The 13,762-nt window shown below is 40.6% G+C and overlaps 1 protein-coding gene across 1 annotated transcript in view; it reads right to left on the bottom strand.

Annotated features, from left to right (window-relative positions):
• The window catches only part of LOC125881152 (phospholysine phosphohistidine inorganic pyrophosphate phosphatase), a 46,152-nt gene extending 32,948 nt beyond the window's left edge, over nucleotides 1–13,204 (bottom strand). The window contains exons 1-6 of the mRNA XM_049564177.1: nucleotides 13,055–13,204; nucleotides 12,615–12,802; nucleotides 8,062–8,215; nucleotides 7,882–7,945; nucleotides 7,194–7,286; nucleotides 415–506 (exon numbers count right to left, since the gene is read on the bottom strand). Coding sequence (XP_049420134.1) covers nucleotides 415–506; nucleotides 7,194–7,286; nucleotides 7,882–7,945; nucleotides 8,062–8,215; nucleotides 12,615–12,802; nucleotides 13,055–13,185 — 722 coding nt within the window. The 5' untranslated portion in view covers nucleotides 13,186–13,204. The remainder of the gene's footprint in view (nucleotides 1–414; nucleotides 507–7,193; nucleotides 7,287–7,881; nucleotides 7,946–8,061; nucleotides 8,216–12,614; nucleotides 12,803–13,054) is intronic.
• Nucleotides 13,205–13,762: the final 558 nt, after the last annotated feature.

The raw sequence follows: 13,762 nt of genomic DNA, 5'->3' as shown, positions 1-13,762 counted from the left end.
GCGCCCTCTCCTGACGGATAGCTGAATAAATTTTTATTCCAATATATGGTCACACTGGGGAAAATTTTGGAATCTTTTCTGCAATAGAGCTAAACCTTCTCTAATAACATAAGGATATAAAATCTGGCTTTGAGCGTGATTTATGTGATACTTTATGTCGCCTTGTAAGGAAGCAGTATTTTCATTTTTACCTCCAGGTATAAAAACATAAAACACGCCAGAGAACAAGCAGGTGTTGAGCTAGTAAGTGACTCAGCCATACTTCAGCAGGTCACACTGACATGGACAGTCTGACTAATCAACAGGGACACCTGCTACCCAGCGGTGGCCAAAAAGGAGTCATGTTCAGGTTTGGTGGATTGTGTCAGGGGAAAAACTCACTCTATAAGTTTGTGTATTTTAGAAATCACTGACCTGTATTTGCCCGTCCTGACTTGTACGCCTTTCATGCCACAGTGTTGGGCCCCACCCACGTCATTAACCAGGTCGTCACCGATCATCACAGCCTGCAAGAGACGAGGGAGAGGAGAAAGAACAAGAGAATGTTGTAATTTAGCTCAGGATTTTTTAGCTGCTCTTGTGCAAATGGAGATACTGTTTGCTACTAAAATGCTAACATCACTTGTTAATGTCTTAGCATATGTTAGGGCAGTGGTTCCCAGCATATTTTTCTGAAGGGAGCCTCTTTCTGTCGTTGAGTGAACTGACGACGCCTCGCTAAGTGACATATTTCATAGATATTTCATATTATATCCTATATACAGTATAGAACAACTAATAAACTGTACAATAAACTTTTACACGTCGGTGAGACTCTCAGTCATCCAGGTCATAGTAACCATAAGTGCTTTACTGTAGACAACCGGACTTGCTTGAGTTTCTTGAAGACGTTTCACCTCTCATCCAAGAGGTTTCTTCAGTTCTAAAGGACTGGTGCGAAGTCGCAGGCTTTAAACTTCATATAGGTGTGAACAGATAGGGTCAGATGGGACCAGGTGCGAATGGGTGTGAAGTCGTCTGGGGAAGGGTCCCAAGACTTCATTGCAGGTGGGTGATAAAGGGTGTCGTAGGCCACCTCCTCTGTTTAACCATGGTCGTTCCAGTTTGACGTAGATGGCTTCTTTCACGCCTCTCTCTGGCCAAGATGTGCACATTGCTGTCCTCAAAGGAGTGTCCCTCCTCCTTTAGATGTAAGTGAACGGCTGAATCTTGACCTGAGGAGCTGGCTCTCCTGTGCTGTACCATGTGCTCAATCAGACATATTTAATGGATTTCTTTTTTGACAATTTTAGTTATGTTTTATGCAGGATGAGCCAGGTCTTCACTGTGCCCTTGCAGTGTGAGATTTTTTTTGTCTCTATATCTATATCTACTCAATATCTCTATTGAGTCTTTTTATTTTTTGGAGTTTTCCTTACAACCCCCGTATAAGTTGACCGATCCCTAGTGTGGGTCAGGATCCTCAGGTTGGACACCAGTATGTTAACGGAGACCTAGGACATAAACTCTTGTTTGCATTAGGGGTTGAGGTATTAAAACCTGATATATTTTGATATATTCTGATATATTTTTGATTTCTCCAGGAGTACCTGTAGTTGTCTCCTCCTTTCGGTTCTGCTTCCTACTAAAGCATCATCAGCACGTGGCGGATCCATTTCAACCCGCTCTCTCTTCTCCTCATGTTTCTTTTTAAAACGTCTCAGCTGTCCTCTCCGCTGACCTGGCGCTTGCTGTTACACAAGCATGAGTTCTGCACCATTGCCTATTAGTGTGTAAAAAATTAAAACTTAGAAATACTTCACTCCCCAAATGATCATCTGCGTGTTATTTATTCACCTCTTGAGTTGCGTTAAATTAGTAAAGGAAGAATCCAAAAATGGTGTACACTCCTGATGAACTTAAGGGGGGGCCGTGTTTAACCACAGCTGAAACAGCCGTTCAGAAACTAGTCAGGTTCACTTTGTCCGGATTGCAACCTTCATTCAAAATCTCTTTGGAGTTTATAAACTATACATTTTTGGAAAGAGTGAGACGAAACCCAAAAACCAATGTTCACATTTTTTTCAAAGTTTCTGCGGTGGCTATCTTGGACTTTCAAAATGGCCACCATTCATAACTTTGTTTTTAGCTGAATAGCTCATGACAAATCAAAATGGCATCTGACTTAAATGGCTAATTGCATATTTTTTAAGCCCAGGAAAAAAATGGGACCATTTGCGACGCACTAAAGAAAGAGTCTGATGCTGTACCTTCATATAATCTTTTGTATCAGGTAAATAATGCTGTATCTCTTGTTACTGTATGTCTCATTACTACACTTAACACCTAGCTAGAGAGCGTTAGCTTACCTCACTTTAGAAAACAAAAGCAAAGACAGCCTAGCTGACGTTAACGGTTACAATTATACTTCCCTAATATTAGTTATAATGAATTATTTATTAGTTGTCAGCTGTGAACTCATGTGCTAGCTAAGGTAACTGTTTGGCTATGTTTAACTAATTGCATTAAACTGATGCAATCTTATAGTTTACATAAAAATAGCTAACATGACAACATGATGAAAGTCTGATGCTGCAACTTCTTATAATGTTTTGTATCAGGTAACTAATGCTGTATCTCTTGTTACTCTATGTCTTATTACTACTTAACACCTAGCTAGAGAGCGTTAACTTACCTTGCTTTAGAAAACAGCAGCAAAGACCAGCTAGCTAGCTAGCATTAACGCTTATTATTATACCTCACTAATGTTAGTTATAATGAGTTATTTATTAGTTGTCAGCTGTGAACTCACGTGCTAGCTAAGGTAACTGGCTACGTTTAACTATTTGCATTAAACTGATGAAATCTTATAATTTACATAAAAATAGCTAACATAACAACATGATAAAAATCAGATGCTGCAACTTCTTATAATATTTTGTATCAGGCAAATAATGCTCTATCTCTTGTTACTCCATGCGAGAGTTTGTAAACAAATGTTTTGATATTGTTCTGCTGTTGTTAATTGTCGGACGGAGTGAGGGAGTTCAAGTATCTCAGGGTCTTGTTCACAAGTGAGGGTAGAATGAAGCGTGAGATGGATCAGTGGTTTGGTGCGGCTTCTGCGGTGATGTGGGCGCTGTGGTGGACCATCATGGGGAAGAGGGAGCTGAGCCAGTAGGCAAAGGTTTTGATTTACCAGTCCGTCTACATCCCAACCCTCACCTGTGGTCATGAGCTCTGGGTAGTGAGCGAAACAATGAGGTCACGGATACAAGCAGCGGAAACGAGTTTCCTCCGTGGGGTGGCTGTTCTCAGCCTTAGAGATAGGGTGAGGAGCTCGGACATCCATGGGGAGCTCGGAGTAGAGCTGCTGCTCCTTTGCGTCAAAAGAAGTCAGTTGAGGTGGTTTGGGCATCTGATCAGGATGCCTTCTGGGGGCATCCTGTTAGAGGTGTTCTGGGCACGTCCCACTGGTAGGAGGCCTGGGGTCTTCACTAATTCAACGTAACACGGGGTGTGTAATTGATATACAAAAGATCATTTGAGAAAGAAGTATTCCTTTAACAAGACTAAATCCTCTAACTGAGGTTCAGCAGGTCGTTCTGTGATAGGAATGCAACTTCTGATACTGAAGGTATTCTCAAGAGTTTGGTAATTCCCTCTGAAAGGAATGTTACTGATCAGTTTCATTTTGAGTATTAAGTGAGTGATTCAGCTAACAAGGAATCTTCACTTTGGGAGAAAAAATTGCAGCACCATCTCTGCACAGCAGCCTGGTGAGTAAGGGAGGGCTCTGGAGAGGGCAGCAGATGTAGCTGTGGATATATCGGTGTCTCAGTGAAAGACAAGAGATCCAGGGGAAAGAGTGAGGCTTAGGCTGAGAAGAGCCCAGCTTTCTTAGAGCGCCAACTGCCAGGTCCAAAAATAGATAAGCTCAGAGAGACTGCTGCACATTCTTTATACCTGGAATACACTGAGATGAGCAGATACTAGGGATAGACATTAAACATGTGTTCACCTGCTGAGAGAAAAGACAGCGCAGGAGTTTACAACTGAACATGAAGCGTCTGTTCTGTGACTGCATGAGCCTTCCTGTTCCAGCTGCCAGTGGCTAAGTGTATTAAGCTAATAATCAGAAGGTGGGTTTGACATGACATACTCAACCTTCAGTCTGTGGATGCTGAAATGTAGCCAGAAATACATATTTGCATATACTGCATATTTGTTCTCATACACGAGTGAAGTCACACGACACTAAACAAAGCCTGAAGTCATTAACCTGGGGCCAGGTGAATGAAGAATGTGTACGCACAGAAACCATGCATGTGTACACCTTTTTCCCACACATATACTGGTATTTTTAAAGGTGCGGTGAAAATGTGTACACATCAGACATGCTTCAGACCAGGTGTATACAGTTTTGCGGGCATAGCTGCGACTGATATGGTATTAGCTCAGAGATGGGGAGCATTGTTTTTAGGCAGTTTGCAGATTTCACTAAATGTGTTGTCATTTTTGCCGTCTACACAGCCTTCTGTAAATCTCAACCAAAGGAACATTTATGAATCTAATTTTAAAATATGTATGAGTGATGAATTCAATCACTATTTTTTATTTACATTTATCTCCCTGTTAGTTATTACTAGTCCATACCCACTGAGTGCACAGTTGCCCACGGACAGTTTCACATGGTGTGTGTTTGGGATACAGGTCATAGGAAATTGCAGATTAAATAGTCAACTGAACCCATTAAGAAGAGCAATGTATTCAGACAGAGTTTTTGTGAATTTGATAGTACAATTGCTTTATTGAGTACAGTAGTACCATTGCCAATAGTGGGATAGTTAGTGGGCTAAAACTGTACATTAGTAAATGAGGTAGCACGTTGAAAGGCAGATAGTTTAAGTGTTTAAATGTTGTATTGACTTAAAAGTGGGGTGCACTGGTAGAATGACTGACAGAATGACACACTGACATTTTCCGTGATTATGTACAGCATACCATACCATGAATGTCAAACCAAAAATTAGAAGAAAAAACAAACAAACATTCGGCCACAGGGGGAGCCACAGCGACCAGTCACATTTTAGCCATTTTTTAAGCATTTTTCTGTTGTTATAGCGCCACCCAGTTGCCAATTAGAGTTAAATTTCTCCAGTCACCTTGAGGCGTCCTGTTCTACATATCTACCAAGTTTAGTAAAAATCAATATGGCGGTTAGGCCTAGATAAGAAATTAGCTCTCTAGCGCCCCCATTTTGTTTGATGGGGTCAATAATGGAGGGGTCCCCTCAGATTATGTGTGGTCATATGCCTACAAAGTTGCGTGGTGATGGGTGAAACCCTTGAGATGTTATACACCTTTATGTGATGAGCCACACCCTCCACAATATTCATTGCCTTATAGAAGCTCTGTTTTAGTAAGTTTTCCAACTTTTGCCAAGAGGGAACTTTAGATATTGGTCCCTAGATTATGTTCACCCAGTTTCATGCAGATCGCTCAAACTTCCTAGGAAGAGATCGATTTTAAGTGTTTTTCAAAAAATTCAAAATGGCGGACAATCTGTATAACCGGAAGTTATGGGTTCTTGAGGTAAATTTGTTCCTCATGAGAAGAGGCATCTCTGTGCAAAGTTTCATGTCTCCACGACATACGGGGCATGAGATATGCCCATTCAAAGTTTGCAATTTCAATCAGTTGCTATAGCGCCCCCCTTTGGCCAATTGATGTAATATTGCTTCATTCGCATCCTCCCATGACCCTCTACCACTGTGCCAAATTTCACATGGATTGACCAAGTCAGTGAGGAGAAAAACGTGGAACAGACACACCAGCACCCACAGACAGAGTTTTCGTCATTATATAGTAAGATATAACTTTATGTGCTGAAGCGCTTTGTAAAGTCACTGTAACATGAGCACTACATGAATGAATCAGTGATCATCCTTCTGACATTTAATGTGTGGCAAATTAATGGTACAAACACTACAAGCCGTGCATGAAGACAGCTGCTCTGGCACCGTTGGAGAACCTCGCCAATGTGATGCATGTATTTCTCATTGACAGGTGTAATGAATGGTGAAGGGGCACAAGTATTAATATGCTGACAGATGTTTAAGGACGTTTCTACATCCACTTATGGCAACCTGTGGGTGCAGAAAGAGGCTTGTGCAAGAGCGCCAAGCATACATACAGATCATTAATATTGTAAACATGTGGGCGACTAGGAACATTCTTAGTTGGGGCAGCTGTATTGGTTAGTAAACTCTTCACAGCTGATCAGGAAGCGCTAAATCATGCTGCTTATTTTCAGCATTCAGCAGCTCGTTGTTGAATTCTTCTGAAACAATGCAGTCGATTGCACAACAATTCTTCAACATTTTAATATTGTCTTTTTATGTGATTGCGGGTTTGCAGATGCTAACTGCTGCATGTTTGCCACTCAGAGTGTAGTGACCAATGCAGCTTTCCAGTATGACAACATAAAGTGCGCGTCCTCTCTAGAAACTGACCATCCCAATCATTTCTTCCTCAAAAATACCCCTTTTACACAAAACTAGCTCTGGTTCTCAAACTGGTCCTGTTCAGGATTCCAGGAACTTCGGTGCTATCAAGCAAACTAGTCTGCTTTTCCATGAGGTTTGTGCAGAACCTTTTTAATCAAGGATATGTCAGCACTGGAGGGCGCTGCACAACGCACAATGGAAATAACTGAAGGAAAATCACAGCTTACTCTGACTACTGGCAAACTTTAGTTATGTTATTACTGATATTAGTTTTTACCCCCCCAGAAAGCATGGACCAACTATTAATGAGACCACTGCACAACTTTTTTCCCCAACAATTACTCACTTGACTTCTCTATTGTTGCCTTCTCCATCCTCTTTCTCTAATCTGTCAGATATTACAGGCCCATTCATGTCATCACGGTTCACACTACAGTCAAGAAACCTGTTATTTTTTGGTTCCAACGGAGAACCAACTTTTCTGGTTCTGAACTAACTTGTTTTTGGTCGAAATGCTCTGAACGGTTCAACATTAGGTGTAGGAGCCGGAAAAGAACTGGATCCATGTTGGTGGAAAAGGGATGTAAGTGCAATTCTGAGCCCGGTCAAAGGTCATAACAGAGTCAAAGCAGAGGAGGAGTCTTCGTTATGTCCATGTCCCACCTTATATTCTGGATACATACAGTACCCTCTGTTGCTACGTACCTCATGTGGCTGGAGCCCCATGTCATTGAGAACACTCTGGAAGAATGTTGGGGATGGCTTTCCAACTACTTCAGCCTTTAAATCACAGGCATACTGGAGGGAACAAAGAGTTACCAATAACTAGTCATTGCTTACATAATAATAAACATATCAATGGTGATGTTTAATATAGACACACACATCTGCCTCCAACCTTAAACTCTTGGATTCAGTTTATCACTCCACCCTAAGCTTTATTACTGGTAACCGTTACTCTCTTACATCATTGCGTCTTGTACAAAAAGGTTTGGTGGCCATTTTGAACAGTAAGACATGATAAGCATTGGTTTTAATATATTTATAAAGCCATCAATGGCAACATACCTTCATCTTCATCCTGTGTACAAGCACTAAATTTGGGGAAATGGCTTTTAGTTTTTGTGCTGCACACACTTGTAATAGTTGAAACTAAACATGATTGTACCTTAAGGTCAATTTCAAACCATGATTACAAGGTTCTCTGCTCTTGAATGTAATTTTTCTGTCTATATTCTATTGTCTGTTTTCTGGATAATCAATTTCTGTGTCATCTATTGTCTAAATTCTCTTGACATCAGTGTAAATGAGGTTATGCCCTCAATGATTCCTCGAGAGTTAAATAAATGTTGAGTAAATGAAAAAAAAAATGCAAACGTTGCACCTACTGTACCTCCAGAGCCTTCATGTACACCCCGACATCTAGTTTCAAACCATCCGTCTCCTTGTAGTACCTCCTGTGATGACAGCAAAACATCACAAATATTACGTTTGACATTTTATATTTCATGTTCTGCTCAGTACGTAGAATTATCATCACAGCACTGATTACTGACGTGTAATATCCTCTTACCCTTGGCCCAGAGAGAACAACACTGGCTTCTCCAGGCCCACAAGGACCCTGAATGCCTCGTTCAGGTTCTGGTAGGAAAAATATTCAGCTGCGTCTCCGATCACCACACAGTTTGGGTTGCTCTTGTCGACGCTGTCAAACTCAGGGAGGAGTGCTGCGGAGAAGTTAACCCACAGTTTAATATTAAGTTAGGTCGGGTCATTTAAAAAGGCTAGGTTTAGTGATACTTTAATCTTTCATACCATCAGCAAATCCTGTGAGAGGACATACAACAACAAGTGAAGTCTGTGTGGGGTTTAATTTTTTTTTGTGTGGGGTTTAATTTTTTTAATGAAGCTACATATTTGTAGGAACCAAAGGGCTCTGGGTTGGGGCCATAGACAAGTCAGGAAAAGTATTTAGAGATGAACTAGGACACTGTTTGTTTGGTCTTTTCATGGTGTTTGTGGACAGGAACAAAATACTTATCCTTTAACATCCCTACTGCGAAATTTATGTTGATGTTAACAAATTTGTTTTTAATGTACAGTTGTGCTGGGTGTGTGTTTTACATGCTACATTTAAGCATGTCTAAATCAGGTAGGTAACCTTCTGCTCCGGAGCCACATGCGGCTCTTTAACCGCTCTTGAATAGCTTCCTGTGGCTTTGACAAGAAAATCATATGGAAATGAAAAACAGTTATTGTTTAACATTTTAATTTTCATGTGTCATTAATGCAGGCCTAAGGTGACTCTTACATTCTCCAATTGCGTCAATGTGCATTGACTTGTACGTCTACGGGTTGGTGCCTTAACTGCTTGCCTCTTAATTTTGCAGCATCTCAATACTAGCAGCCTACGTTGAGTTTGTAATGAGCCACCTTGTATTAAAACCGATTGAAGAATGCTCATTTAGACCTATTAGTAATGTTGACAGGCGGATTTAGACTTAATGGGCTGTGCTACCTTCGTCATGAGGCTCAAATATGTTATTATATGGTATAAATGATAAAAAAAAAAATTCTGGTTTAAGACAAAAGTGTCATGTAAATTAATATTTTCATATCCACTATGTATCTGCTCAAACACTGAGAATAACCAGGGTTTACTGTATGGTTGTATGTATATACATAGCTTGTGTGTATGTGCATAGTTTGTGTATACAGACATAGTTTGACAAAGCAAAACACATCTGTTGTGACTGAAATTCTAAAAATTCTTCTTATTTTTGAAGTATCCAAGTATTTTTCTAATTATTTTATATCTTGCTTTAAGACAAATATTAGTAATTCATTTAACATATTATAACTGGTCTAGGAGAATAATTTATTGTACAGCTTTATGAGTAATTTGTTTTTTTGCTACTTACATGTTCGAATTAAACTGCTACTAAGTATGTATTGTTGTGCATATTTATTTTATCGTACTTTCTAAAAGTGTGTTGCAGTATTTTGCCTTAGTTTTATTCCACCTAATATGTTTATTATACACTCACTGGCCACTTTATTAGGTACACCTGTTCTACTGAGCATTAACGCAAACAGCTAATCTGCCAATCACGTGGCAGCATCTAAATGCATTTAGGCATGTAGACATGGTCAAGACGACCTGCTGAAGTTCAAACCGAGCATCAGAATGAGGACGAAAGGTGATTTAAGTGACTTTGAACGTGGCATGGTTGTTGGTGCCAGACAGGCTGGTCTGAGTATTTACTGGGATTTTCACACACAACCATCTCTAGGGTTTACAGAGGATGGTCTGAAAAAGAGAAAGTATCCAGTGAGCAGCAGTTCTCTGGGTGAAAATGCCTTGTTGATGCCAGAGGTCAGAGGAGAATGGCCAGACTGGTTCAAGATGATAGAAAGGCAACAGTAACTCAAATAACCACTGGTTACAACCAAGGTCTGCAGAAGACCATCTCTGAACCAACAACACGTCCAACCTTGAAGCAGATGGGCTACAGCAGCAGAAGACCACACCAGAAGGGTATTCCAGGTAGGAGGTTCAACAAACTCTGAGTCTATCCCTGAACTCTGAGTTGATTTACCCTGAGATGGGAAACTCTGAGTATCCGGTTCCAGAACAGCTGATTTGAGTTAGTTCAGTCAACTCTGAGTATGTTCACTCTGAGTTAAGCCGACAATAAAAAGCCATCATCAATGGAGCTCCGACTCCACGATTCACCATGGCAACAGGTAAATAAAAGACAGAGCCTCCATTTTAATCCAGTGGATGTAGAGTTATTAATGCATGTGTAGCAGATGGTGCACATTTATCTTTGAAAGAAGAGCCTGAGTCAGAGCGAGGAAAGTGTAAATAAGTTAACCATAAAGTTAATAAAAAAGTTTATTCATCATTTATCAGACTTACATTTCCTTAATGAAGATAAAGTGGTGGAATCTGACTGTCTATCAGGCTGTCGATACATTACATTATATTAATAATATATAATAATATATTTGTTAAGATTTAATCTGATGGGGAAAAACACAGGAGGCAGCAACTGAAAAATAGTAACATTTAAAACAAATAGGCTAGGCTATAGATCAAAGACATAAAGACATGCCTGTAAACTCACAGTCTGACCCAGTAATAATATGTTTGGTGATTTGCACTTGAAAAGACGTTGAGGTTAAAATACAGTAGATTTTAAAATGTTGGACATCTATTTGTATCTGGACTCAACAGCATTCAGTGACTTTATTTCAGCTACACATGTAGTAAATTTAAAGACTCTGAAACGCTGCACCATTGCTCACTCAGAAATATGAACATATAATCCCCAATATTAGGCTATAGGAATTATGTTCCATCAGTGCGACCAGTGACATCAGTGACAGAGATCATTAGTCATTGATACTACGTGTCTAAAGCTTCATACCGATTTTTAAAATTTAAATAATTAGACCTACACATTATGTGCAATAAACATTTGGGAGCTGCTCTAACAGACTGACAGTCTGATCCTTGTGCACAGAGTTATAAAAAATAATAAATATAAAAAGGACAGAGCCCAGCAAGCAATAGTCATGATTTAAACGTACTGGCTATATTTAGCTCTGATTTAGTCTAGCTACATGTAACCCAAATCTAGCCGATTTAATTTTGAAATTGATTAAATGTAATTTTCACCATTGCAGATGGCATGCAGTATGATATTCAATCACGTATGGAGAGTCAACAGTAATTAAAATATGTTTATCTCCATTTTTTGGACATGGTCTCTACATAGCTGTATAACTCATGACGTCTACACTTTGGCTATGGTTAGACGTCTACCAAATTTTCACTGACAGCCCAAATTCAGCCGTGATTTAGCCTAGACGTCAGGTCTTCATGTAGCTAGATGGCTATTAGACGTTTTTTAAACCAAAAAATGCTTGCTGGGCGGTGTGATTCTGAGCTGAGGATGAATTCTCGCTGTGTAATATTTGAATGTAAAGACAAAAACCGAAGTCCAAAGAAATGATTAATGTGCATAAATTCAGTAAGTTAAGACAGTCCTGAGTAACAAACTAATATCCAGCAGGATTTAGACTGTGACAGACGGTAAATCTCCGCTAATTAATGCGCTTCAATACAAGCTTTGACACGGACTGAATGAATGAGGAAATGAAACAGCGTGTAAGAGGGAGGAGACAGAGAAAACCTGTCAGCGAGCAGGCTATGTTCACAGAGTCTGTTACCATGGTGACTGACTCAGAGTTTCAGTTACCTCTCTTTCTGGAACGGATAACTCAGAGTTTCCCTCATCTCAGGGTTAACTTACTCTGAGTTTTCACATAACCCGCTTTCTGGAATACCCCTCAGGTGCCACTCCTGTCAGTTAACAACAGGAAACTGAGGCTACAGTTCACACAGGCTCACCAAAACTGGACAATAGAAGATTGGAAAAACGTTGCCTGGTCTGATGAGCCTGGATTTCTGCTGACACATTCAGATGGTAGGGTCAGAATTTGGTGCAAACAACATGAAAGCATGGATCCATCCTGCCTTGCATCAATGGATCAGGCTGCTGCTGGTGGTGTAATGGTGTGGGGGATATTTTCTTGGCACACTTTGGGCCCCTTAGTACCACCTGAGCATGGTTTAAACACCACAGCCTACCTGAGTATTGTTGCTGACTGTGTCCATCCCTTTATGACCACAGTGTACCCATCTTCTGATGGCTACTTCCAGCAGGAAAACGCACCATGTCACAAAGCTCAAATCATCTCAGACTGGTTTCAAACTGTACTCCAATGGCCTCCACAGTCACCAGATCTCAGTCCAATAGAGCACATTTGGGATGTGGTGGAACGGGAGATTCGCATCATGGATGTGCAGCCGACAAATCTGCAGCAACTGTGTGATATCATCATGTTAATATGGACCAAATCTCTGGGGAATGCTTCCAGCACCTTGTTGAATCTGTGCCACGGAGGCAAAAGGGGTCCAACCCAGTACTAGCAAGGTGTACCTAATAAAATGGCCAGTGAGTGTATGTTTAATATAAAAACCAAAGCATATTTCTTGTAACTGAAACCCTACATGCTAATAAATCTGACTCTGATTGTGACATTTTAAAGCATTACCATCATACACCAGCAGGTGGGGCCGTAAGCCCCTCTCCTTCAGGACAGCTACGACTGCAGGAGCAGGGGAGAAGACCTCAGACACGGAGATGTCAAAGCCCAGTCTCTGGAGCTTGGCTACAAACTTCTCCCTGGTGGCCTGGGTCTCATTAGTGCAGAAGCGCAGCTGCAGGTCGGATGCCTTGAGCCTTTAAAGAGGTCAGGAGGTCAGAGTGAGCATGGAGCAACACAGACACACTGACACGGAGACAGACTGTTGAAACATTCATCGTTGAGTCAATCACACATGAATACAAAACCTTTGGAGTCCTGCTGCTGTCGATAAGTCAGCAGCACAGACAGTGATCAGGAGTGTGCATGCACTCTGCTCTTTAGGTTTGCTGAACATGCACGCGGATAAAATCTCTTATCACGTCTAAACTCTTCATTTATTGACTCACTTTTTCACAGCTTCAATCGAACCAGGTATGGCAACCCCGTCGCCCTCCCCGCTGTCATACAACACGCCACACATGTCCAATATGACTCCTTTCAAACTCTTTGCACAGCCTGGCCAGCCCGTGTCAGCCATGACGACGCGGTAGCCTCAAAGCGCATGCGCGGAAAGCGAGACAGCCTGCTTAAAGTGCACTAATGTGAGCTTTACTCTGGAGGGACTTCTGCAGATTTATCATGGGATATATCTCTAAAGACTTTACTTTATTATGAGAAAATGTAGTGTTTTGTGTTCTCAAGTACCCAACATATTTATAATTAACTTGGTAATGATTCTGGCAAAGTATTTTATCCATAAATTTAAGTTTAGCAATAATAAACCTCATGTTGATGCTTTTCTGAAGGATGTTGAACACTATATAACACTATATAAAACACTATAAAGACATCTAACATCTGTAGGTCTTATAATATCTATGTGTAGTATGTTATCCCCCTGGCTTTCTGTTATTGTTTGTTTGTTTGCATACTCTCAACTGTATATGAGTCCTTTTATACTGTGTTGTTTAAATATGGAATAATTAAAAAAAAGATTCTTGCTTATAGAAGGTAGGGACATGTCCACAGCAATATTACAACTTTATTTTACCACACACGTGGGAAATGTTTTGCATGTGCAGGAAGTTTTGATCACGAGTAGAAATCTTGCTGGG

The sequence above is a fragment of the Epinephelus fuscoguttatus genome, linkage group LG20 (genome assembly GCF_011397635.1).
Source record: "Epinephelus fuscoguttatus linkage group LG20, E.fuscoguttatus.final_Chr_v1".
Lineage (NCBI taxonomy): Eukaryota > Metazoa > Chordata > Actinopteri > Perciformes > Serranidae > Epinephelus > Epinephelus fuscoguttatus.
The sequence above is the reverse complement of the archived record's forward strand: the minus strand, read 5'-3'. Positions and strand labels throughout refer to the sequence as shown.